Source organism: Pithys albifrons, chromosome 15 (assembly GCF_047495875.1).
Source record: "Pithys albifrons albifrons isolate INPA30051 chromosome 15, PitAlb_v1, whole genome shotgun sequence".
NCBI lineage: Eukaryota > Metazoa > Chordata > Aves > Passeriformes > Thamnophilidae > Pithys > Pithys albifrons.
Window position 1 is genome coordinate 18635476 of NC_092472.1, and position 27504 is coordinate 18662979.

The 27504-nt window shown below is 46.6% G+C and overlaps 3 protein-coding genes across 11 annotated transcripts in view; all 3 read right to left on the reverse strand.

Moving 5' to 3' along the window:
* Positions 1–6969, reverse strand: part of FNIP1 (folliculin interacting protein 1) — a 64943-nt gene extending 57974 nt beyond the window's left edge. For both annotated transcript variants that reach the window (XM_071569903.1, XM_071569901.1), the window contains exon 1: positions 6792–6969. In XM_071569903.1, coding sequence (XP_071426004.1) covers positions 6792–6880 — 89 coding nt within the window. In that variant the 5' untranslated portion in view covers positions 6881–6969. The remainder of the gene's footprint in view (positions 1–6791) is intronic.
* A 1187-nt stretch (positions 6970–8156) lies between these two features.
* On the reverse strand, positions 8157–20281 carry MEIKIN (meiotic kinetochore factor). 2 transcript variants are annotated; one of them, XM_071570405.1, is made up of 13 exons: positions 20003–20281; positions 18942–19029; positions 18642–18720; positions 18302–18362; positions 17517–17657; positions 16978–17100; positions 16685–16724; positions 15998–16059; positions 15147–15241; positions 14587–14811; positions 14186–14259; positions 13131–13254; positions 8157–11559 (listed from the first exon to the last, which is right to left on the reverse strand). In XM_071570405.1, exons 1-13 carry the CDS (start codon positions 20160–20162, stop codon positions 11446–11448), a joined length of 1386 nt encoding a protein of 461 aa, XP_071426506.1. In that variant the 5' UTR covers positions 20163–20281; the 3' UTR covers positions 8157–11445. The 2 variants fall into 2 exon arrangements, with proteins under 2 accessions (XP_071426506.1, XP_071426507.1); XM_071570406.1 differs by having other exon boundaries at positions 14186–14266.
* Positions 20282–21269: 988 nt separating this feature from the next.
* Positions 21270–27504, reverse strand: part of ACSL6 (acyl-CoA synthetase long chain family member 6) — a 55335-nt gene continuing 49100 nt past the window's right edge. For all 7 annotated transcript variants that reach the window (XM_071570628.1, XM_071570623.1, XM_071570624.1 and 4 more), the window contains one exon: positions 21270–25844. In XM_071570628.1, coding sequence (XP_071426729.1) covers positions 25704–25844 — 141 coding nt within the window. In that variant the 3' untranslated portion in view covers positions 21270–25703. The remainder of the gene's footprint in view (positions 25845–27504) is intronic.

The window sequence follows — 27504 nt, forward strand, 5'->3', positions numbered from 1 at the left end:
CTCAGAGACAAACTCTGCTCTTGGCCAATTCTGGACTCCACGCTGTGGATTTGCTGCCGAACTGAGCTCTGCATTTTTCCCAGCGTTACTCACGGCCATGTGATCCTGCAGACACTCAGCTCCAGATGTAGCAATGGGAGGGGACACAACCCCTGAGCATGAAACCACTGCGTGAGTTACTTTCCACTCATAAAACACGTGTCTGAAGTGGTCACCTCCCGCACGCAGCCAGAATTACAGCACGAGTTTCAGGCTCCAAGTCACTCTGGACCAGTTTATTCCAGAACAGAAGCCTGGATGCATCCAAGCTGTCACCATGAGCTAACTCCAAGCATACACACAGCAAGGGATAAAGCCCTTTGAAAACACAAGGAGGACAATCGTTGTCAGCCACAGGAGCCGATCATCAGCCTCAGCAAGGATTGTAACATGAGACACGTAAACACACCTTCGGCCACCTGAAAACGAATGGTGGAATTGTTTCAGAAAAGGAGACCCTGCAGTGCACAAACAGGTACACAGACCTCATGCTTTTAGTATATCCTCATGTCCTAAGATCTCACTTGGAGAAGGAAGGGGTAAAAACAGAACCCTGAGGTTCATTGAAACATCTTACAACACTTGCCAGTGTAACCCAAGTGTACAGAAGCACTTCCACTCAAATATCTCTACATGGAGGTGATTCACATACTCCAACCTCTGCTCAGGAAGATCTCTGGGGTTCAGAGAAGGACCTGAAATGCTGGAAGGGGAACCAAGAAGGTGCCTGTTCCAGGGGCCCTGGCGAGGCAGGAGACCACAGCTATCCTGAGACTACCCGTCCGTGGGGAAGCGGCGCCGCGCCGGAGGAAGCCGAGCTGGCAGCACCGACCTCGTGATGTCCAGAGCCTGGGCCACCTCGTGATGCCACTCTCCACATCCCAGCCACCACGGGACGTGCCAGCAGCAAAGGCAGCCAGGGTGACCCCTCACCTGTCAGCTCATTTTGTAATGCACTTTCCCTCCTCCTAAAAAGGCGGTGGAGAAAGGAGCAGAGGGCTCTGCCACTCCACATTCCCTGTCCCAAGGGGGGTGGGAAGAAGCTGAGGCGAAGCGAGGGGCAGGCAGGGTGAGCTCCCACCAGGGCAGGGGAAAACTGTGCAAGGCACAAAGCCAGGTAGGCACAAGCACCCAACAGTTCTGAAATTATCTGCTCATTCTCTGCATTTGCATGCACCTAAAACGCTGGGCAACCAACCCAAGGTAATTCCCTTGGATCTGGTAATACGAGTAAAGAATCACCACATGAACTGGCACCCCTCCCATTCTCAGCTCCTTCAGCCCCTGCACGGACCCAGATGGCAGCACTGCCTTTTCCAGAGCTGGCACCTCATTTCCAAGGACATGCTGGATGTTTCAGCAGCAGCACGTTCCTATCTGGAGAAGCACTTGGAAGGCCTGTAGAGTGGTGGCAAGGAAGGCCTGGAGAGCGGCCCCTTCAGCCAACTATCTCCTGTCTCCAGAGGTGCTTTCTGCAGCCTTGGGGTTTGTGTGTCTCTGCTTCCAAGAGGAAAGTTGACTTAAAGCACTGGAAGGTACATAAAAGCTCAGATGACAGGAAATGCAAAACAGAATTTGGCAAAATGAAGTACTTTAGAAAACAGCAATATAGTTCAGAATACAAGCCAAAGTCATCATAGCAATAGAGAAAACTGCACATAAATCAAAGTGAAGTATTTATTAAAACTTGCTACACTCAAACTAATGAATGCAACCAAAAAGCCAAAAGCAAACTCTTCCAGAGATATTAGAGATGGGGGTTTTTATAAAAAGCAAAAGTTAAAAGGACATTAAAGGGCAGAAATGAGCTTAATAAAAACACAATAACATTTTAGAAGTTTAAGACTTTGAATAGACTTAAAAATTATGAGACAAAAGCTTTGTAAATTCATCAGGTAACTTAAAAAGATGAAAAGTTAGAGCTATTACAAAATGAAGTCCAGATAAAGCTCTTTTTAAAGATGATTTTGAGGCGGTGGAATTCCAGGAGTTTTACAAATATTGGCAAAAAACTTTCAGGATGCCACAAATGAACAAATACCAGTACCCACTATTTCTTTAATGGCAGGTTTTGGTCAGCCTGGCTTGGTGCACTGACAGCACTGCTGAGGAACAGCTTTGGAGAGCCTTGGGCAGAGCTGTTGGATCAGGAATTTGCTGGCTGCACAGCTCACCAGGACTGACACAGCCTGGCAAGAGATCTGCTTCCCTGGGCTCAGCTGGGCTGGACACAAAGCCACCTGCTGCTGAGAGAAAAGTGGTTTTCTGGGGAACACTTTTGACTGGAAAATCCAAGTAAACAGCTTTCGTATTCCTCTTTCACCTGAGTCCAGCCTCCACTTTAAAAAGTCCCTGATTACATGTTATTAAATGTCCCTGAGTCTCTTTGCACTTTGTTTCAAGAAATTAGCCTCTGGTTCAAGAAGCAATTATGCCTCTGTAAGAAAGCAAGCAGCATTTTTACTGTGCAAGAACAATAGCTCTGCAGAGGAACTGGCTCGTGAAGCATCTTGGTATGAAGCTCCCCATTTCCAGCTCCAGGTTTATTGCAATTCCCTTGATGAATCCTGCTGCCAAAAATGATGTGAAAGGAAACAAATCTCAGAATACCATTTAAAGTCACTGCCACGGAGAACAGAAAGAGTCTGGGCTGATGGGGGATGCTTGCCTAGACAGATTTCAGGAAATACTCCTTTGCAGTCAGCCTGAGGCCCTTCCTATCTCAGGAACCTGCCAAACTATTCCCTCAGTAAAGGAGCAGCACAAATTACTCAGAGACCCCAAGAAAGCTCATCTCCAAAAATGGCTTTCTCTGTAAATAAAGAACATTTAAAGTTATTTATTCCCATATCTCCCCACTTGAAAAACTGCACTCGTTCTCAGAAGTTCCCAGATAACCAAAGCAAAGCCCTGAAGGGAGAATGTGCCCAAAGACACCCCACAGAGTTGGTAAGACTCGAAACTGGAAGGGGTTCTGTCAAGCTTGAACAATCAGCACACAGCTGTACCTCTCCAACAGGTGCTTTAACAAGAGCAAAACAGTTTGCAAACATCAGTGGAATCCCCCTTGGGGCGAGAGGGCTCTGCAGAGCTCCAAGATGAAAATAAAAAAGAGACATTGAAGCTTTTATTGAGCTCTAGTGTAAAAAGAACTCCTCGATAATAATCACTTTGTCCTCCAGTGAGGTGGGAAGGATGTGTAGAGATAAAAGGGAACAAGAGTTTGAACTTTACACGGAAGATGGAAAAAGCCCCACTGAGCTCCCCTCCTACACACAGCCCCAGAATGTGCAAGTCCCCCAGCTCAGTGTGACCAGCCCATCCCTGTCCCTCTGTCACAGCGACAGTGCCCCAGGCCCAGCCAGGGTCCCAGCAGACACCCTGACCTGCAGACACCCTCTGCAGCCCTGGCAGCTGCATTTACCACTGCAAACACTGCCCACACAGCTTGACAACAAAGACACAGAGCCTGAAACCTCTCACTCATTTACTGAGCCCGTCAGAAGAGCTTTATGTATTTTTACAGCAGGAATACTTTGATTCTAAAATTCTAGAAAACTGCTTACTGAAATTCTATATTCCTACAAACTGTAACAGCCCAAGCCTGGGCTGAGCTCTCCTGTCACCAGCAGCCACCAGTGCCAGATGCTACAATATGGCCAAGAGCTCCTATTTATAGCAAAAGTTTCCCTCGGGGAAAATCCACTCACGTGATTATTATTTGCAGTAGACAGCAGGTACTCTACACCTTGGAATTTAAGGGCTTGTCTCTTCCCTAGAATACTTGCAGGTGTTTCTGTGTTTCTTGTAAACAGATTTTGCCACTCAAATTTTGAATGTTCTTGCTCACCATGTGAATGTCCAGCTGCACTGAGAGATTTCAGCCTATGGGCCAAGCCTGTCAACTGCCCTGGATTAAAGTGAAGAGCTAAAATACTATTAATACTATTAAATAGTGGACCTATTGTGATTTCCTAAGGTTTCTTCTGTAAAATAAACTGCATATATATATTTAAAAATATATAAATGGCAAACTGGCACCTCAGCAAATATTTTACAGTTGCTGACTTACTGCTCACAGAACTAAACCTGCCACCTTCTTCAGCACTCAGCTCGTTGAGGTTTGACACAGGCTCACAAAATTTCACACACCCACAGAAAGAGCATTCTGGGCAGGAAACAAACAAAAAAAGAAAAGAAGAAAAAACCCACCAGAAACAAAACAATAACCAAACAAAATACATTTCCCCTGGAAAGTATTGTTTCATTTTTGAAACAGTGTAAGGTCTGATAAGTAGAATTAGTAACTGTTCACAGTAAGACTGATGAAAATGCAAAATATATTCATAGGGGAAAAAAAGGAGCATCAAAAGCATCCTTAAATATTCTGCTATAGTGATGTCACTGCTGGAGTACTTGGGCTTTTCTCTCCAAACACATATTATTCACAAAATATAGTAACAGCATGAAAGCATTTTTATGGTTGCTCTAAAAACCTCCTCAGTAAGAGGACTGGGTTTTCAAAGTGAAGACGGTCAGCAAAAAGAGTGTTCAAAATATTTGGAAAATGTTGTTATTTAGAATATAAACAAATAATAACGTTTCAACCGGTAAGTATCACCTTGCCCCAGTGGAACTGACGAGGCTGATGCACTCAGGTTCACTGGAACCAGGAACAGTCTGAACTCCAGAGTGTTTGTTCCCACTGTCTAAAGGCTGAGCTGTCACAAATAACAGCCTTTATTTTGTGTATTATCCCAAAGTTTCAGCAGGAACTGATAATCCTCACCATGTATGATCTTAACTGCAGACTTATCCCCATTTGGAAAATGAAAGCAGCTGTTGGGCAATGTGCCTAGAAGGCATCTGCATTAGTCTTCAAAAAATACTACTTGGCTCTCCTAAGTCAGGGCTGGGTCTCCCACCCTGCCCAGAGTCTCTCCCTGCAGTTATACCGGTGGGTGCACCAAAAAAACCCAAAAGCAAATCCACTGGTTACCAGCTGACAATTCACAACACAAAGTGAAACAGCAGGATGCAAACGGAGCAGGGAGGAGCAGATGGAGGGACATCTTTTTTAAAGTTCAGGCCTGGTTTGCCACAGAAAGATGCAGGTAACAAGGGGGAGCACAGACCTTGCCAAGCACTTGCTCTCACTCCTTTCAACACAGGTGTGAGCCCAGCTCTGCCTTCACCCTCCACCACAGGTGTGAGCCCAGCTCTGCCTTCACCCTCCACCACAGGTGTGAGCCCCATTCCTGCACTGCAGCTGTTGCTTTAACCACCAGTTCCAGGCAAACCCAGCACTAAAGCAAGACAATGACACAGAGCAGTCCTACTGCCCCTTCCCCACCAAGGGCTCTGGTCCAGGATTAAGATGATTTGGAAAATAACATGACACTGACACTATTTATAAACATTTTGTTTCTCAGAGAAGATCATTAAGAAAAGGGTCCACCTTCACAGTGAGTAGCAGAGGGGTGAGCAAGCAGCGATGCTGTAGCGCCCAGGAGCATGTCCTGACTGCAGGAGGGCTCGCAGAGTGCCATCAACACTGTTTGAAAACACTGATGTTTGTAAGTGCAGATACCTCGTTACCCGAATAAACTGCAGATACACTGTTACCCACTAACCTGCTAAATGCACCATTATCCAGGTAAACTGCTAAATGCACCATTATCCAGGTAAACTGCTCAGCAGTGCCGCTGAAAGGGGAGTCCCAGCACAGAGAGGGAAGCCCCCCAGGCAAAGATGTCCCCGTGCAGAGCAGCCCATCACGTGCAGGCTGCCCCTGTCACGGAGGGTGGCAGGAGAGCTCTGCCACACTGCCAGGAGCGCGCACAGCCTTCCCTAAGGAACCAGATGGCATTTGCATCCAGGTGGCAAACTGCGCTTTGGAACCAAACCGCTCTGCCGGGGATGTCCCCTCCGGGACAGGGACACGGCACCGCGCCCGAGTCACCCACGCGAGGGGCAGCACTGACAGCCACGGAGCCACAGCAGCCACCCGTGCGGGGCAAACCAGCCCGACCCCGCACGGAGCCCGAGCTCGGCCACCCTCCCCCGTGGGGTCCCTGCCCTGCTCTAGACTCCCTGCCCCACTCGGGGGTCCCTGCCCCGCTCCCCGAGCCTGCCTTGCCCCGCCCGCCTCCCCGGCGCAGCTGCGGCCAGAGCGTGACGAATTCCACCAGAACCGCGGCTCTTCTCTTGGCCAAAACTTCACGTTTTCAGCCCGTTCCTGAGGCTTCTCCACGGGGACCCCAACCCGGCCCGGCCCCAGCCCGGCCCGCAGCATCCCCGCACACGGCCCGGGGGAAGGGGACACACCGCGGGCTGCGGGAGACGGCCCGGAGGGGCGGCGGGAGGGGAGAGAGGGGAAGGAGAGAAGGAAGGGACGGAGAGAAGGAAGGGACGGAGAGAAGGAAGGGACGGAGAGAAGGAAGGGACGGAGAGAAGGAAGGGACGGAGAGAAGGAAGGGACGGAGAGAAGGAAGGGACGGAGAGAAGGAAGGGAAGGAGGGAAGGAAGGGAAGGAGGGAAGGAAGGGAAGGAGGGAAGGAAGGGAAGGAGGGAAGGAAGGGAAGGAGGGAAGGAAGGGAAGGAGGGAAGGAAGGGAAACAGGGAAGATGGGGAGGCGGCGGGGGAGGCCCCGACGTGGCGGTGCGGGACGCGGGACTCGGGGCTCGGGCCGGGCCGGGCACCCCTCGCTGCCCCGGGCAGGCCCGCGGGAGTTCGGGGCCCGTCCCGCTCACCTGAACACGCAGTCATCGCGGGCGTCCCTGGCCGGGGAGATGAGCCCGTGCTTCTTGTTGAAGAGCTTCTGGAAGAGGGTGGGCGGCATCTTGGGGCGCCGCCGCTGCCCCCGCCGGGCTCCGCGCAGCGCCGTGCCCCGGCCGCGGCTCTAGTCCCGCCCGCCCCGCTCCATTCGTGTCACAGTCATATGACACGAATTAGTCACCGCCGCTGCCAGCAGGGGCGGGGCGGGCCCGGCGGGGCGGCCCCACGTGCGGGGCGAGCGCGGCCGGCCCGGGGGCCCTGCGGGTCCCTCCTCCCGGTCCCTCCTCCACGCTCCTGCCGGCGGCTCCTACGGCCGGTGTCGGTGCCGGCGGGGCCCCGGGGCGGAGAGAACAAGCCCGGGTGTTTCCCTGCCCCGGACGGCAGTGCAGGACGGGAGCCCCAGCACGGCGAGAGGCGGCGGAGCAGCAGCACACCCTGCTGGGGGGGCAGCACACCCTTCTCGGGGGGCTCTGGTGCAGCATTCCCTGCTGGGGGGGCTCCTGGTGCAGCACACCCTGCTCTGAGGCAGCACACCCTTCTCGGGGGGGCTCTGGTGCAGCATTCCCTGCTGGGGGGGCTCCTGGTGCAGCACACCCTGCTGGGGGGGCAGCACACCCTTCTCGGGGGGGCTCTGGTGCAGCATTCCCTGCTGGGGGGGCAGCATTCCCTGCTGGGGAGGCTCCTGGTGCAGCACACCCGGCTCTGGGGCAGCACACCCTTCTCGGGGGGGCTCTGGTGCAGCATTCCCTGCTGGGGGGGCAGCATTCCCTGCTGGGGAGGCTCCTGGTGCAGCACACCCTGCTGGGGGGGCAGCACACCCTTCTCGGGGGGCTCTGGTGCAGCATTCCCTGCTGGGGGGGCAGCATTCCCTGCTGGGGGGGCAGCATTCCCTGCTGGGGGGGCCCCTGGTGCAGCACACCCTGCTGGGGGGGCAGCACACCCTTCTCGGGGGGCTCTGGTGCAGCATTCCCTGCTGGGGGGGCTCCTGGTGCAGCACACCCTGCTCTGGGGCAGCACACCCTGCTGGGGAGGCTCCTGAGGCAGCAAAGAGGGGACGTCCCCTACCCCAAAGCCCATCAAACCCATCCCCTGCCCCTCTGCTCCCCAGCACCCAGCGGTGGTCCCACGGCTGGACTGGCACAGCTCAGACGAGCTCAATGCACAGCCCATGGGGAGGGTGCAACGTTTGTATTTGGTGGCAAAGCCATCACTGCAGGTGAGATCTCCAGCCATAAAACAGCATCTAGGACATAAAGCCCAGCAAGTCGATCCAAAACAAATTAAAACTAAAAAATAAGTGTGGCAGGTTTTGTAAAATCAGAAGGATCTGTGGATTTTTTTCAAAACTCTTTATTAGTAAATGCTGAAGTGAAATAGAAACTTTGGTAACAGTTAATAGTCTCCTTCAATAACTCACTGTTCAGATACAATACTGCTAGGAAGTTTAATTAAGAACTAACAAAACTGACTGACTCATCTGCTTTCCCTGCAAAATAGAATTAAACTAAACCTGTGATGTAAGATCAAATTAAGCAGATAAAATTTAGTGCATGTGTGACATATCTACACAATTCTTCACAATCACCCATCTGTAGGAATTTTGGTTTTCATCTACCAGAAGCTGAAGATAATTTTAACAGGAAACAGAAATTAGTGCTTATATGCAGCTTTTCCCCCCTGTTCTCTATGGAAGACACACCTGAGTCTCACAGATTTGTATAGGACCAATCTTTACATTCTTTCATCAAGGAAAAGCCTCCTGGCTTTAAGATGGGCATGTAAATACAGTCTCAAATGTAAGAAGTCCTCAAGGGAACACTACAAAATAATAAAATTTTGGCCAGGATATGTAACCCAGCTTTCAGTAATTTCACAACTTAGAGCAAGGAAGATTCAGCTACTCTCAAATGCATTACAATTCAAACTAATAGAATCCCTTTAAAGGTAAATATTAACCTGTTCCAAAACTCCTAAATGAAGAGCAGTTGATTGTGATAGGCTGACTGACAGACCTTAATCAAGGGAGGGGAGGATGGACAGTGAGACAAAAAGGATGCACAGAAATTTAACCATCCACTTTCTCACAAAAACCTCCCTGAAGGCAAACTTTCATCCCTACACAAAGAACATGAACTTATGTGCCCATTCAGTACATGCTGATTTGGGCCTCAAACCTCTCCTTTCTGTGTCTAAAGATTATGAACCAAACCAGAACCATTTGCATGCAATGTCTTTACCCTCCACCAGCCTGTACATATCCCTCTGTAGCACTCTGGTGCAATATACAAACATCTTCCATCATCTCTGAACACCGAGTCAAAGTCTCCTAGAAGTGCACTTCAGATAAAAAAATAACTGAACAGTGTTAATGAAAAACCTCTTCTAGATTTCTGTACAACACATTTGCCCAGCATGCATCTGCCATGCACAACTCCTGGTGATAAAGGATTATCAGGGATCTTGCATGGACTGACTCTCTGGAAGCAATTCCACTCAAACCATGAAGACTTCAACATGTCTGGGGCATGACAGGGCAGCCCTGGTGACACTGAACAGACCCCTGTCCTGAATCAGTGCACAAATAACCCCCTCAGTCCTACCATTAACTGGCTGTGACCCACAATCTTTATCCACCAAGAGGGAAGAGCCAGTTTCCACTCTGAATCAAATTTTACGTAGTCTCTTCAGCCAAATACCAAACTATGGACAAAGGCCTTCCCTTTGAGAAAAGCAGAACAAGAACAGAGATTGTTTCAGCCTCAAAATGAATTTCCTTCCCCGGGGCAGAGCTAGCCTGGTAATTAATTACACTTTCTCTGAGAGTCAGGCAAAAGATGAAAATAAGAAGCAGAGCTTTCATAACTGAAGGGAAGGACAAGAGATTGTGGTTCCTGGTATTTCTGTCCTCCTATACAGCCTCATCACATCAAGAAAAACAAAAGCAAACCCCAGCAACATTCAGGCTGCTACAGCCAACTCCAGTTAGATGTATTTCCTTCCCTTGTACTTTCCAATTAGTTTGCCAGTATTAATCTGTCTCTTGAACAAAACTACCAAATGGTCTGGGGCAAAATAAGTGGTTTTTCCTAGGACTTCCAGAATACCCTTGCAATCAATACATCTTTATTCTGGACCATCCTTTACTTACTGACTAGATACGTAACTTTCAGTTTTGGTTAAAGCTACATCAATGAACACATCTCTGTCTCCCAGGGGCTCTGGATTCCTGCACAGTTAATGGTGACAGTATTTGCAAGAACCAGGATATTGATAATTAGAAGCCTACCTGAGAGGACTCCAAAGAGTTATTGGTAGAGCTCATTCTACTCATGCTTAGAAGAAAAATAGCTTAATGGTATAATTTTTGACCTTCAGGCATATAGTTTGTTTATACAATATTTGTTCATGGACTAATCCAGCAGCATTTATTTGTACTTCCTTCTACCCCAGAGAAATGGGGAAAGGCTCAGGGTTTGAACTTTCACAGGTATTTCCAAATGTAGTCAAACTAAAGTTGTGGATTTTGTATGTCTTCATGGCCCTTTTGGAAATACAAAACTATTTTCCAGGGTGATAACACTGAGAAACAGATTTTTGAAAGCCACACTGGCATTTTGAAACATAAATTCCCCTTATTTTTTGTCCAAAGACAAATCTGAGTAAAGAGTATTGTAGTGAGAGCTGTGTAGGGATCCAAGTTACTTGAGCCTGCAGTGAATTCAACTGGAAAAAACTGTGCTCTTGACAGTATTTCCCGAGGCACTTGGCACACCAAGAATGACATTTATGAATGAACACCCCACAGGCTTAACTGGAAGCACTGGGAAAGTAACTTCTGTGGGCATGGTGTGAGCAGTAACCTGCAAATCCAGAGTGCAAATACCCAGCTCTTCAGCCAGTTCAGCTGTAAAAGGGCCTTTCCTGCCCTTGTCTTCATGGAGGGCATCGACTTCCTCTGTGACCAAGTGTGAAGCCACCAGAAGAGACAGTGACAGTGAGGTGTGATATTACAGAATACCTGACATGAGACAGGGAGGACTCTGAGATGACACTGGCTGGGCAGGGATGTGCCCAGAATGGTGACAGTGCTCCCAGTGACAGCAGGGTAATGATGGCCTGTATTCATGGTTAGAAAGCAAGTTCCAGCACAACACAGTCCTGCACCTCCACAGTGCTGCAGATAGAAGCATTCAGACAGTTTAATGGCAGCACACTGTTGACTTCTGGGTCCCTGAGAGTACCTGAATGCTTTCACACCCACCCCCAGCACATGCAGCTGCCTTCACAAATAGTATTAACACTTAAACAGAGGTCACAACTTGAGATGCTAATGCTACAGGAGAAAACCAGGAAACTTGGCAGAGCAAGAACCAAAAATATAACTCCATTCATGCAATTTGGTCTGCTGTTCTTCAGTCATGCTTTCTAAATGTCTAAACAAACTGAAGAATCATCTTTATGGAGTCCTGGCAGAATAATGCCCAGAATAGGATCTAGTTGCTGCACAAAATAATTTAATATTGAGTGCTTGAGTAAAGTACAAGCTTACTGAACACATAATACCAACTCAAACAACATGTATGCAGGAATGGAAAAACATATAGCCATTAATCACCAGTCAGTTCTGTTTCACCACCCTGACACAGCAACAAGACAGTCATTTCTTCTGTTGACTCCTGCTGAGACCCAGAAATCTTCATCTCTCTCTACAGCAGGTCCAAGTTTTGGTACTTCTAACAGTGTCTGGGGAAAAAAAAAGTGATAAATAAATAACAGTGAAGTGGCACATTCTCAAGTGTAAGAGAAAGCTCAATGATCTGACCAGCTGTTTAGATGTTCACTGGATATCCATGCTGTCATTTGTTTGCAGGAACCTGGATCTCACAGGTCATTTGCAAGTGGGCAGAGAACAAAAGTTGTGAGTGTATGTACATTCCTAATGAAACCCAGCAACATCTGCAAGACTCCTTCAGGAGAGAATGGAACATCCACCACAGGCAGTGTAATTCCCAATCCTCTAGAGAAGCACTAACAAAGCCAAACTTTTGTTCTGACAACACCACTTGCTGATTTGTGATTACCAAGTACAACCTGTGTTCTGTATTACCACAGTTTGCCTGGACACATGGCCCAGCATCCCAGTTCTTTGATCTGCACAGAAGCATCAGATGAGTGTCATTAATTAATATATGCACACACTTAAAAGCCCTTCCCTGCATTCCAGGTGCTGCATGTAAGTCCATTGAGGATAAAGTAGGGGAGTATTTGGACCTGAGAGACTGAAAATGGAAATCTGTGTTTATTCAGTACTTCTGAAAGCTGTCACACTTAGGCAGTATCTCTGTATTGCATTAAAACAGAATAAATGACATACAGCTTGCAGAAAACTTGCAGACATTGTGAGGAAGGAACTACTTTTAACTTCGGAAGACATGTGCCATCCAGTGGCACACCGAGAAACTTCACCGAGGTGGGAAAGGGAGGGGGTTTTACCTCTGTGGCAGTCAGTGATCAGACAGTTTGGTTCACAGTTCTCATTTTTGTTTAACAAAAATCTAGGAAGTGAGGAAAGGAGCTTCCCCTGTGTTAAGGGTTTCAGGAGAAAAGAACAGAAACCTTAAGGGAAACTGGTAATTTTTAAAGAAAAACATAACTGATAATTTGAACTACTTTAAGTGGGGATGGGAATACTGAGCACGACACAAACCACAGCAGTGACTGAGAGCTCAAGTCACATTTACCCTAGGAATAAAGGCAGGATAATAATTTACTGCAGGTATATTTTCTTGGGAATCTCCAAACCAGCAGGGAAACCTCAGAGTTGTGTTTAGAATCATAGAACCACTGAATGGTTTGGGTTGAAAGGGACCTTAAAGCCCCACCCCCTGCCATGGGCAGGGACATCTCTCACCAGCCCAGGGTGCTCCAAGCCCTGTCCAACCAACCTGGCCTTGGACACTTCCAGGGATGGGGCAGCCACAGCTGCTCTGGGCAACAAGTTACTTTAGGAGGAATTTAAAGAGGCACAGATATTCCCAGAGTTACCTCAAGCACCTTCTGGACTTAATTATGATATAGCCTATATTAATTCCTATGCTGGAGATCCTTGGAGGAGAAAATGTAAGTGCAGTTAGTGCACCTTTGCACAGGAACACTGTTAAATCAGAAATTTCAAGTTTTCTGCATCTTTTCCTCTTTTTAGCCTTGTGTTTTTTCAAGGTATTCTGACATCAAAAAAAAAACCAACAACCAAGCTTTAAACACTCAACTAACCAGCTGCCATCTGAGAGTGAGCCAAGTGTTTATCCTCTCACCTTCAGGCACTCCTCCAGGACAGCACCACTCCTGACTCTGAACTGGAACTGGCTGGGGCCTGGAAGGCTTCCGGACTGGTGACAATCTAACAATGGAGCAGGTCTCTTTTCTGTCACACAGGGGCTGGAAAGATTAAATGACCTTTCATTCACACAGCTATTGCCACTCAAGAAATAGTCTTTGAGCTTTCTTCTGGGAAAATTAGAGATGACTTTGGAGATTTCGAGGATGTCACTATGAAATATTTAAGACTACTTGTGTACACTTAATATGCTATTGTAAAAGGTGATGGAAAGCTTCAAAGCTGACACATTCTCTTTAGCTGTTTCAATACTGTAAGGCTTAAATATATAGTACACCACATACCAGAATGTCAAAATTGCAATGAAATTAGAACCTTAAAAATATTCTTTTCTTCTGGACTTTGAGGAGTAATTTCTTTTTCTGAGCTCAGAAATGCCAGAACAATTTCTCCTGAATTTACATAGGGACCTGTGGTATTGAAGAACAGGCCTACCCCAGATGAGGCTTTACATGCTGGCAACAAGCCAAGCTACAGCTGCATCAAATACAAAATATACAGGAATAACTGCCCAGTTAAGTAACTTCCAACAATTCGGACTGGCTAATGCTTGTTGGCTCATGCAAAAGATGTTCTATTGCTTCAAAAATGATTTAGGACTCCAACAAGACTCTGATGGTCTCTATTTATTACTCTAGTCTGCATTAACTCAAGTGTGCAGAGACAAGTGGCAGTACTGTACTACCTGCACTGCCAAAGAATTCTAACTGGCAATTAAACATCAAATTTGATAGAAGGGGTTGTGCAAGTAAGGCTACTAGTGCTGGGTTTACATTAGAAGATGTTGTAAAAATACAAAACAGATTTCCAGGTTGGGTTGTTTGGAGGCTTTTTAATCATCCAGCTAATAGAATTTGTCACAGTTTGCTGTGCAATTTGCATAGTAACATGTATTGCCAGAACTGGGATGTGCCACAAGGAATGATTTCTTTGGTTTGAATCATAAAAAAAAGCATTGGAATAGATACTCACATCCAGCTGTGCAAGCTGAACATTACCAGGACTTTCTGGGGCTTTGTCTTCCTCAGTGACCAGCATGGTGGAAGCTGTTTGCTAAACAAAAACAAAGCTCAGTATCGGATTCAAATTCTTTGCTGTTTATTATTAATCCTGCAATATTCCCCTAGTACACAATACTGTAACAACTCCATTTGGAATTACTAATAATTCTTCAGATTTAAGTATTAAATTCCTGTCACTCACCTTTTTTTGTGTCTTGTGCTCTCCAAAACTAAGACGAAGCAGCACAGACATTGCAGGTGTGACAATTCCTGCAACTCTTCCTATTTAACTGTAACTTCTCTCACAATTCAGAACTCTGGTTTCTCATTGTATGCCACTGCTAATCAGCAGGGCACGATGGGAATACTCACCAGCACAGAATCTGTTGATTTGGTTGGCACAATTTTGGTTGGCACAACTTTGTTTGGCACAACTTTGTTTGGCACAACTTCTGCTGCCAACCCCCCTGCTCTGGCTGAGGTGTTTCCTGGGGCATCACGTTGCCTGAATGATGATGAACTTGCTTCTGATGGATTACAACTGTCTTCTTTTTTCTTACCCTTCAGCCTTTTGTATTTGGCACTTCGTTTGGCAGGCTAAAGAGTGAAACAATTACATTTCAGATTACAAAGTGAATCTCTACAGCCTGGTAAGCTCTAAAAAAGAGTCCCCCTGTCATAGTCAAGCTCTACACTCTGACTCAGTACCCCTGGCAAAGCCAGTCTGAAAACACAGAGAGCTTGGGGTGTCTGTGACTGTTACTGCATCAAGAGTGAAATGCAGGTTACCCCTGTCTCTCTGCCCTGGCTGCAGGCACCTCTCTCACAAGTGCAGGAGGAACTACTACTCCTCTAGATGGAGTTTTCCACCCATACAAGGAAGGAGGAAGTCATTTGTGTTAAAACCTGGCTGAGTGATAAGGATCTTTCACCTTGCTTTCCGGTCCTACCGGTGAAGGAGAGCGCATACCACTTTTTAGGTCTGGAGTTCTCTCTCTTGCAGCTGTAATTTTACAGAGCTTTTTTCCTGTGACAAATTTCCAACAAATTCATTAACTTCGAGATAAAGACCACAGCTACTCTCCACCCCATGTCTTACAGGATGGTTTTCCTAGAGGAGTAATTCCAAAGCCACCCATTTAACAGAGTGTGTCCCTTCAACAGAGTCCTCATCTCCCTCTCCCCACCATCAGGACTCTTTACTCCTCTCCCACTCCTGAAGGAAACAGGGATGCTTATGGATCTGATGTTCCCTTGGCTATTTACTGCTGGACACACACACTGTGGGAGTAGAGACCCGCAGAATCACACAAGTCTTTGCCAGTGGCAACTTCTGCTGCTGTTACACTCCAAATCAAGCAGGGGACATTATGTGGTACCTCTGGGCCTCAGCCAGAACTGCTCCAGTCACAGATCAGTTACATCAGGGACTGGTGTGACAGAAGCTCAGGTAAAGAGCATGACACCAACAGTTCTGTTCCTGGGTAAGTTAAATAAGAAATGCCACTTTTCATTGAGCATCATGGGTGATTAAATAGAAAAATGCAGGGTTTGAGACTTTGGATGGTTGGTTGCTTTTGTTTTCTAAGTTAATTAGAACCAAGTCTTATTTAAAGGAAAGATTTTTCAATTTACACATTTTCCTCTCAACACAACTGAGCTTAGTCTGTGCTGGGGGACAAAGGATCCCATGGAAGCCTGTTTAGATACTGTGCCATCATGGAAGTTTGGGTGGACTATCCTGTTCCCACAAAGAGTGCAATTGCTTCAGGTCGTGTTTTACCTGCCACAGTAGTTGAAACGCTGAATGCTGAAGAAGTGAAATTGCAATTTGATGGTCTCTTCCTAGGAGAGGGAAAAAAGAAGTGAACAATTGTTCTCAAAGAATGTTAGCACTAAAAAAAATTATTAATAAAGAAATCCTACAGGCTGAGTGAAAAGGGAGAAAGCTTATTTTAAAAATATTTTTAAGGAGGTTCTTCATCACATCTTATAGTTATTTGATAGTTTATCAAGTCCCAGAGCTTATCCTGAGGATACCTGCAATTTAAGACCCACCTGACAGCAGGTACCCTCCATACTCTGCACTGCACAGCCAGCCTGGCCCCACAGCTGGGCACACCCCTCTTGCTGCCTGAGACTCAAGGGAATCTGACACAATTAGTGCAGTTGGATAAAAGCAACTTATTTGGGGATTTTGTAAATAAATGTCACCTTCCCTTTCCATAAAATCTTTCACTGAGTTATTGAATTCCCACAGCTGTGAGGCCAAACCAGAAGTCTGTAAGGCAAACTCTTCCCTGCCTTAATGCACCAATTTCAAAGTTAGTGAGGACACAGGAAGCTGAAACTCCACAGAAGTATTTTCAGGAGCAGAGGTTATATTCATACTGGCCTTTCTTTTAAGTGGCATTCAAAAGAGAAAAACCTGAACATTTAGGTGCATCAAAGAGTCTGCTGTACAGATTACCTTCTACTGCACTGGTCTTGAAGATCCTTTGGTACAGGTTCTAAAAAAAAACAAACATAAAAGCTAAACTTCAAATGAAAAACCTAAGACAGCTTAGACCAGACCATGTGTTAGTGCAAACCAACTTCTAAAGTACAATATTAGAAGCAAACACAGACCACGAGCAGGGAGCTGCTCCCTGTCATGCACACAGGCCTTATATAAAATGATCATTACATATTTAATACAGGTTCCTTACACCAGAATGAAATTTATTTATGTATGTATCCTGAAGTACTACAGAAGAGAATTACCTAATATTGCTGAAAGATTTGAGATCTGTGGTATCTTATCTATGGTCACTGCTTTGCTGGAGTCCAGTAGAGTAGAGTTCTTGTAGTACTTGCCAAGGGCCACAGAGTGAAAATCAGTTCTTTCTGCACATAAAAAATAAAAGTGTAGGCTTCTTATGCTGAAATTCATCGAGTTATTACATTTGTGACCAAACAATGCAATCACATTTGCAGGACAGGAACTAAGTGAAAGCTTAGTTGTCTTGGCTCAAACAGCTGCAGAAAGGTTTGCAAGGAATTTGACTCAAAGCACATCTGTGGGTCACCCCCAATAAACAGGTTGTATCAACAGTGAATACTTGAAGTTCAAAGTATGATTGAAATTACCCCAGGACCTGATTCACACCAGATTGGAGGCGCAGATACAGAGATTCCATGTTTGGCTTATTGCAAAGATGTGACCTGGGGAATCACAAGAGAGGCCACCAGTCTTTTTACTGGCTACAGTCTCTCCACATTTTTTACATGAAATAAAGCTCAAAAACCCCCAGAAGTCTCACCTGAATTATCATCTCTGAATGTTTCAGGGGATGAGCAGCTGTTCAGGCTGTCATTAGTATTGCTAAAATCTGTAATTGACTCCACACTTAAACACTCAAAGAAAAAGGTTGAAACTCCTGTGGGAAGAGTCATTCCAGTACCTAAAGAAAGAGACAAAGAAAAGGTGACTAAAAGAAAACACCATCTTGTAGAAACCATCAGGATTTCCTTATCTAAGTTTCATTTCTGTGATGAGGTAAATACTGTCAAGTCAGTATCTTATCCTGAGTCATAACACAGTTAAAGAAGCAAACAAAGGGCATCCTGAAGCCAAATCTCCACCACCACAAGCTGAGAGGAGACACCTTCCCTGCTCAAGACATACCTGATGCTTCTGACAGGGTGATTCTTCCCCAGGTTTGTTTTCAAAAGCACAGACTATTCAGTCACAAGCATTTAAAATGTAGGTTTCAGTAAACTGAAGAACTCATATCCACAACTAGTGCTGTCAGTGACAAACCCAAGGCCATGTGGTGTCCAGCAGGCCGGGCTCGAGACTGTCTGAGGTCCTGCAGGTCTGGGTGTGCTGCCCACAACCCATCCATGTGACCCCCAGGGCACATCCTGCACTGGGAGGCAGAAACCCAGCCAGGGGTCTCAAAACATTTACTTTTAGTATCACAGTCAGAACCAGGAAAAGACCAGTACTGTCAGAGAAAAAAAAATTATATAATTATTTTTACCTTTAGTTTTATATAGTTATAAAAGCATATTTAATAATATAATGTATTCCCATTATACTCACTTGAAGTCACTTCACCAGTTTTCATAATTTCTTTACTTTCAAAGTTGACTGTTGAGAATTCCTGAAATTAAATGACCAATACAAACAACATGAGAAAACTTGATGTAGATAAAGAAATGCAATTAAATGTCCTCTAAGCCAGCAGATGATTAGAAACTCATTGTCTGGTACTTCACCACTTAAACTTGCTATTCACAGAGTGTTGGTTTAAAGGTAAACTGGTGGGAGAAATGAACCCAACTCCAGAAAGATTACAGGTTTTCAGCCTGAGAAAAGTGTGCACACGCACAAATGCAGGAAAACAATTTAGCCTGTCCCATTTGCAGGGCAGGATTCTCACCTTCCCTCGTACACTGCTCTCTTCTGATTCCTCTTCTTTCTCTTTCAGGTCTGTTGTTTCTCTGACATTCACTGGATTGCTGCAGTTGAAGAACAGAACAAAGTTCTACCACAGAGCTGCTCTGTTTTACAGGCAGGCAATGACTACAAAATGGCTTTATGAGGTGCCCATAAATAGCCTGACAAACATCAGTGTACTGATAATTCAGACTGCACAGCCACAAGAGCCACCCACATGGCAACATAATAAAATTGATCAGCTAATGTTGATAATGGTGTGATTGAATGAGTTCTAACAGACCTTTGGCTGCATGAAGGGATCTCTCCAGTGAGTTCAGCGTTTTCTTTAATTTTTGGCAGGGATTTCGCACTGAACTTTTTCTTCATACCTAGAGGAAAAGTAAGTAGTTCAGTAATGATAATTTCAATATTAGAATTTAGGTAATTATTTCTAATAAGGCACCATTAGCTGTTTCCCCCTTCCACATCCATACTTTTTGACTCTATTATCACAAATTTGCTTTATTATTTTTACCCAAACTCTTCCCAGCACTCCCAGGGCCTGTCCCGCACCCCCTGAGAGCACAACCCGCACCCCAAGGTCTGCCCTGCACCTCCAGAGCAGGCCCTGCATCCCCAGAGCACATCCTGCACCCCCAGGGCCTGTCACGGCACCTCAAAGCCTGCCCCGCACCCAGAGCACATCCCGCAACCCGGGGCCTGCCCCGGGCCCAGAGCACATCCCGCACCCCCGGGGCCTGCCCCGCACCCAGAGCACATCCCGCACCCCCGGGGCCTGCCCCGCACCCAAAGCACATCCCGCACCCCGGGGCCTGTCACGGCACCCCGGATCCTACCCCGGGCCCAGAGCACATCCCGCACCCCGGGGCCTGCCCCGCACCCAGAGCACATCCCGCACCCCGGGGCCTGCCCCGCACCCAGAGCACATCCCGCACCCCCGGGGCCTGCCCCGCACCCAGAGCACATCCCGCACCCCGGGGCCTGCCCCGCACCCAGAGCACATCCCGCACCCCCGGGGCCTGCCCCGCACCCAGAGCACATCCCGCACCCCCGGGGCCTGCCCCGCACCCAGAGCACATCCCGCACCCCCGGGGCCTGCCCCGCACCCAGAGCACATCCCGCACCCCGGGGCCTGCCCCGCATCCAGAGCGCATCCCGCACCCCCGGGGCCTGCCCCGCACCCAGAGCACATCCCGCACCCCGGGGCCTGCCCCGCACCCAGAGCACATCCCGCACCCCGGGGCCTGCCCCGCATCCAGAGCGCATCCCGCACCCCGGGGCCTGCCCCGCACCCGGCCGGGCTCGGGGCTCAGTCTCTCTCCCGTCCCGCCCCGCGCTCACCGGCGGGGTTGGGCCCGCGGCCGAACAGGCTCCGGCGACACGTGTGTGCGGGGCCGTGTGCGGGGCGGGTGCGGCGCGGCGGGGCCGCCTCGGGCAGGGGGGACGCGGCGCGTTTGTGCCGCGGAGCCTTCGCGGGGCGGGGGGCGCGGCCGCGCTCCATGGCCGGCCAGGGGAGCCGAGGCCGCCCCGCACACCCTGGGCTGGCCCGGGAGAGCCGGCCCTGCCCCGCACACCCTGGGCTGGCCCGGGAGAGCCGCCCCTGCCCCGCACACCCACGGCCTCCCCTCACACCCGGTCCCGCCCCCTTGCCCCCAGCCCGCATGCGCGGGGCGGCCCCGCAACCGCGCGTGGCAGGGACCATTCCCTGTGCCCGGCCTTGGGCGAGGACCCTCCTATGCTGCCAGAGCCCCTCCGGCCCGGCCGTGGCACACCTGGCTCTGTCCTGGCCATTCCATTCCAGCCATGGCACACCTGGCCCTGTCCTGGCCATTTCAAGCCATTTCAGCCTGGCCATGGCACACCTGGCTCTGCCCTGGCCATTTCAAGCCATTTCAGCCTGGCCATGGCACACCTGGCTCTGCCCTGGCCATTCCAAGTCATTCCAGCCTGGCCATGTCACACCTGGCTCTGTCCTGGCCATTCCAAGCCATTCTAGCCCAGCCATGGCACACCTGGCTCTGTCCTGGCCATTCCAAGCCATTCCATTCCAGCCATGGCACACCTGGCTCTGTCCTGGCCATTCCAGCCCAGCCATGGCACACCTGGCTCTGTCCTGGCCATTCCAGCCCAGCCATGGCACACCTGGCTCTGCCCTGGCCATTCCAAGCCCCTCCATTCCAGCCATGGCACACCTGGCTCTGTCCAAGCCTCTCCCAAACCCTCCATCCCAGCCCAGAGCGCTCCCAGGATGGCGCAGCCAGAGCTGCTCTGGACAATCCGTGCCAGGGTCCCACCTGGCTCTGAGTGAAGAAAATCGTGTATGAAAACAGAGTCAATAAATCCCGTGTGTTCCTCCCCTCACTGATCAGCGTTTCAGCTCAAGTTCACAGAGAGCAGCAACCTCACTGCTCAAATTTGTCCTGCAATGAAGAAAACTCAGAACCACAGGACTGGGTTGGAAGGACCTCAAAGCCCACCCAGGGACACTTTCCACTGCCCCAGGTTGCTCCAAGCCCTGTCCAACATGGCCTTGGACACTTCCAGGAATTCCCAGATTTCCAAGGAAAAGGAGATGGAAGTGCACACAAAAACCAGGATAGAGCCCAAATGCTTTGAAACTTTATTGGTTTAGACACATAGTCTGAAAAAATACTATGCATTCCCAATTGTCAATTCATATTAAACAAGCATATACATTTGGTTATATTATTACTGAAAATAAAAAAAGATGAACCATTACAGAAGGACTGCTGCATCTTCAGAGAACTTTGCAACATTGTTTTCGTAGGAGATTGCTAAAATCAATCTCCAGTTCCAATATTCCTTTGGTCGTTATTTGATTTTACATCATTTATTATTTTACATTAGTCTGGGCACAGTCCTGAACAACTTCTGATGGTGAGAACAGAGTGTGGCTGGAGGAGCAACAGATTTTAAAAAAGAGCTTTTATTGGATGTCAGTCCACAGGAAAATCTCATGAGTAGTTTTGAGAAAGGTGAGAATTTAGTTCTTTACAAAAGTTTCCATAGATGAGTCTTTGATATACATGCTAATATACCAAAACTGAAAAATCTTTAATTACAGTTAATTTTTTTACACAAATGTATACATTATATTATAACCCCCTTCACTTTCAGTTGAAAATAGAATAGGCAACACTCACCAAAATACCTCATTTGCTTGCTGCTTTTACTTTGCCAAAATACATAACAAAAAGCTGAAACGAAGTGAAGGGCTTAAAGGGGCTCCAGATGCCTCAGAAAACATTTTATTTTGGTACAATTCCAGGGATCTAAAACGTTTTCCCTCCCGGACTACAATCATCCAGATTTCTTCTCTGAAAAGCTTCATCATTTCACAGGAGCAAAGGTGGTGTGGAAACCACCAACTGTGCAAAATACTGAAGAGTTTTAATTCCAAGGAGAAATAAAGATATAATTCTGATTTTTTTGCCCCCAGAGAAAACCAAAGTGAACTAAAGATACAAAACATGCACCAACAGAATTGCCTCTAAATAAAATGCTTTTCAAATTTTCTGTAAGGCATCAAAGAGGTCTTTAAGTAACCTATTACCATGCAAAAATAGTATATTCTTTCCCAGTTTACATTCATCTTGGAGCATTTATTTACATATAGATCAGCAGTTTGTGCTTTTAACACATGTAAAACTAAAAAAAAAAAAATCTAAGTTAATTTTTTATTTCCAGAAGATTAAATCAGATTATTTTGTTATACATGAGAATTTCATAATCATGGCAAAAATGAGACTGGACTTTGCTGATGCTGATACATTCTGACTAACAGTGAGGACAGACTGCAAAAGTTACTTTACCAACAACAACTCACTGTCTCTCTCACCTGATGTGCGTCGAGCATTTTAACCTGCAAATGTGCCTTTTAGGACATAATTATTCCATGTATTTCCTCCCATGTGGGGGTAGGACTCAGGTCTGGTTTCTGCTCACATTTTGTGTGTCTGGGCAGAACGGTATTTTCTCTGTGCAATACACTGAGCAAAGAACATAAAAACAGGTAACTAAGCAAGATTTTCCTCCTGGAAAATGTATTTTATTTTGGTTTTTATATATGGGACAGGCTTGCAGTGATTCCAGAGGCAGCACCAGGCTCAGGAAGAACTCCCATGTTTAACATGTCCAAGGGCGCAGTACTCTGACTGCAAAAAGAGTCTCCACTCTTTAAATAAGATGAATAATATAATTTTGTAATAATTATCTTGAGGGGAAAAACGCCAACCAAACAACTGGTTGTTGGACAGCCCTGGGGATTTTTCCTTGGTGGTCACAAGAAATGTTTCAGTTTAAGAAAGCTCAATGCAAAATAAATATTCCTGGGATTTGAAGGGAAGCAAGACTGTGTGGAGCTCGTGCCTCACACGTCTGCCTTTCAAGTGTTAATCTCTTACAGGTCACTGTGATGACAGAGAGGGACCTGCAGAGGAAAATCTGATTACACAGGAAAGCATAACAGAGAGTTCTTAGTTTATTTATGTAACTTTTCACGAGTTCTGAAAGTGTTCACACTTTTGGTGTGACAACACAATTTCTCCCAGATTTTGCATCATCCTCGTGTGGCCAAGTCTGTAGATTTTCTTTCTTATTCCTTTAGTGTTCATATCTTTGGCTCTAATGCATCTGACATTTTGCATCAAATACCAAAAGAAGAATACAGGTATATTCTTCAGCATTACATATGTAAAAACAACAGCTGTCTAAGCTGTAAATAAACTCATACTGGAATCCTCTATACTTACACAGAGTTCATTGTCTTGAAAAGCCTGAAATCACCTTAGGAAAAAACTAAATTAAATTCAACTGGTAGAAAAAGGTCAGTGAAAAAATAGCTTTTCTCTGCTTACAGGGATGACCAGGCCTTGGGGCTTTTTTATTTTAAACCCCTGTTGCACTGAAACAGGAAATTGTACTGAATTTAATTCTCCATTGCTCTGGAGCCTGCGTATGTAATGACTGTCTTTTGGCTGATACAAAAAGGAGATGAACTACACTCTGCCAAAATAGAAATCCTTTATGACTTGACCTGAAGAGCCAAATTTCATGCAGTGACTCCCGTGCTCCGCAGACGTGGCCCACGCAAATTCCCCAGGGATGCTCTTGCTGCGCACGTTGGTGAAAAATGGACGTGTGCCCCCCTCAGAGCTCAGCTATTTCTTACTTTGGGCTGATATGAGTCATTGCACTGGAATCACACGAGGAATCGGGCACAAAAAGGGACTCAGACAGAGACTCGCACGTTTGATAAACCAAATCGCCACGTTCTTTATGAGTCATCGTGTTACTGATATGGTTTCCTTTGCATCATTTTGTTCTGCAATCACTGCAATAAATCAGTCTTCGTGTAACACTAACTCATGGATTCGGTTTCTTTCACTTGGACGCATGCAACGGAAATTCAGAGGAGAAAATGAGACCACTTAGATTAACAATTTTAACTTTTAGCTTCAAAAGTCTACAGTGGATTCCAGTTTACGAGAAAAAAAGTAAGTGTGCTCTCACTGTCCTAGCAAAGCTTTAGCAGGCACAGCTCCATGCTGGTATGCACTGGTGCAGCAAACAGCAGCTAGTACAATACACAGATATTTGGGATCCTGTTTAGCAGGAAGAAGCCATTGACAGCCCAAGGATTCCAGCGACTTGACATGAAGGATTTCTCACTGTTTTGTACCGTGCGTTGTATCAGGAGAGAGCTCCAGAGTCTGTTCCTGTTCCTTGTGGGACTTACCTCCTTTCTGATGACCACAGAAAATCCAAGGTTTCATCCAGACAACTTGCTGTTTATTCCAGAGAGGCCACTGGAAGTGATGCCAGTGGGACTTGATGGTTTTAGATGTGTGAACATAGAGATGTTTCCTCAGCAGGGCTTTCTGCCATCCCGGGGCACTTGGCACAGTGCTGGCTAACACAGCCCTTCACCCACCCCTGGGCCCTTGGGAGTGGGATTCCTTTCCCCTCCATGGCCAGGCAAAGGGTGCCCTCCACTGCTGCACCTCAGGCTGGCCCTTTCCCAGATCCTTCTGCCAAGCCCCATCCAGAATCACAGCTCATTCCTTGTGCTCCGTTTCTTGAGAGCTGTTTCTCAGTGGGAGTCAGTCCAGCTGGATTACACAGTATTAGCAGCATGTAAAGTAATCAATGAGGGCCTGGGAGCACATGGAGTGTGGGGAACTCCCCCCAAAAGCCTCCTCAGAGCCTTTGCAACCTTCTCAGTCTGAGCAGTTCAGATGTCCATGAGGGCACTGGGCTGAGGGAGCCCCAGTGCAGAACCAGCATGCCATGGATAAACTGCATTGGGATGGAAAGGAAACAGAGGAACTCTATCCATTCTCTTCTACCCTGTTCTTGCAATTCAGGGAAACATTAATCCGTTAGATGTCATATATTAATAGGTCTATTAAGTACAAATAGTGGGAGATTCCTTCCTATTTCTATTCTGGTTGTTAGTTAGGTCATTAATGTTTAAATCAAATCAATGTCATTTGTGTCCTGGAAAATATAAAAACTATCACTTAATATATTTTACCAATATCCAGCTTGAAGTTCCAAATCATGGAAAATAGACTTTCACCATCAATCACTGATTGTTTGAGGTAGACCACATTATTGAATTATCCATAATTTAGTTTCTAATGTATTAAGTTATATACAATCAAACATTAACAGACATACCTGAAATTTTTCCTATTTTAATTAGAAATGTTTGTAGTTATTAATAAGTTTCCATAATTTACTTGGTCACAGATTGAAATTTCTGTATGTTCTGTGGCAATTTAGCATAACCCTTAGTAGTACCCTACCATGTACATAGAGTAAAAAAGAAACTGTGTCACACCTGATGGAAAAAAGAAGGAAAAATGTGGTTAGTGGTGAAATCCTAAAACAATGAAAGGCTCATATATAAGATTCAGCTGTTTATCCATTTCAGCAGTGTCGTTCTGGCTCTGTACTTTTTGAGTATTATTCTAATATTGCTATGAAGTCCATTACTCAGGAGATTCTTCCCAGGATTTCAGATGGAGATGCTTGAATATAGCTCTTCTATTTGTTTTTTGAAGTAATCTCTTAGTTCTGGTCTCTTCGCCTTTAACGTTGGTGTCAACAAACCGTTTTGTACTGAGAACATGTCAGAGTGAATGTAAATGGCTTTGACCTAAAATGAAAAAGGGATATATTTATAGCCAGGGCTACAGGCATCCCACTGAGTAAGTGTGTGCCTTTTTACACTGCCCTTCCCTCTGGCAGTGCCTGGAGCCCAGGGCACTCTCCCCCAGGATTTCCCTCCCCTGCCCACAGAAGGGAGGTCTCTAAGAAAACAAGCACATAACCCTCTTTTCTGTATGAAACCAGGGCCAGGCACAGCGAGGCAGCACAGCAGGGACAGTGTCACTGTGTGTGGCATCACCCCTGCAGTGCCACACAGCTGAAGGGGATGGGGGCAAGGGCAGGGAGTCGTGCCAGGGAACACCCCCTCACCCCCCTGCAGAAGGAAACAGCACCGAGTCAGTCCTGCAAAATTATCATGAAGCTTTGCAGACATGAAGTATGGACACGATGAACATGTTCAAAGAGGATTTCAGCTAATTACAGCGCTCTAAAATCCTCCAGCCTGTGCAGCATTTCACAAGGCTGCCCTTGTTGGAGCTGTGGCTCCGAGCACAGCGGGAATCCTGGCGGCACAGATGGGAGAGAGCTTTGCCTTCCCCTGCTGGTGTGGGAGAAAGCACAAAACTGCTGCCTGACTGGTCATAGCCCACTGATTTAAGACAAAATTCCCCAGCCATCTGCTGCTTCCGTGGTTCCCCAAGCCAGCCTGCTCTGCAGTTTGTTCAGCTGGGAGTTGCAGGAATAAAGGCTGCAAATCCATTTTCTATTCCCACTGGATACATGATCCGTTTTTCCCTGCAAGCAATCGTGGTCCAGGTCCTCCCACATGACATCCTTTGTAAAATCAGAATTTGTGCTAACAATGCTCCCCCCTTGCTGCCCCAGCTCTCAGAGCCTGGAAACTGATGGTTATAGAAGCCAGAGTTGTCGTTTCCGAGCAGAGATCCAAGCTGCAGGCAAGGACTGGGATAACACAGTGCCTCTGTTTTGGGGGAGGATCCCATGCCACAGGAACATGAGCTACAATATCTGACTCTGAGTTTGGTTTTAGGATTGCATATTGCAACAGAGATGAAGTTTGGAAGCTGTTTAGTTTTGACAATTGAAACATGTATTTTTTATTCTATTCTATTATTATTTTATTCTAATTTTTAGGAAGCTGGCAAGGCTTCCCCTCACTATTAATTGCAAACTGCTGGTAGATTGATTATTGAGCATATTTCATACTGTGAAAGTCATGGCAGAGGCAAAGCAGATTTATGAGCACAGACAATTATGTGCATTACAAACTGTGCTTTATATTGATTTTTTAGAATTAATTTCTTGCTATCATTTCATTTGCATAGGTAGCTGAGAAATGCAGAATACAGGGCTATGTTTAACAATGCTTCTGCTCCACTCCAATAGGGTGAATTACTCATCAGAATTATCACCCAGAAACAGTCTAAATAAAAGAAAAAAGCCCTTGCTAATTATATGTAACAATTAAATGTTCATTATTTTAACAGAAATAAGCATTTGACGTTTTTAAATGGGGTGGATAATTTTTCTGTGGTTTTAATGTTATGTAATCCATGGTTGATTTCAGATCACTCCTGAGGTGTTTGTAGCTCTGTTGCAGAAATATTTACACAAGCACCAGGAAAGAATTAGTGCCCAGACTGAAAATAAAGAAACCAGAAGCATTCAGAGGTCAGGTATAAGAG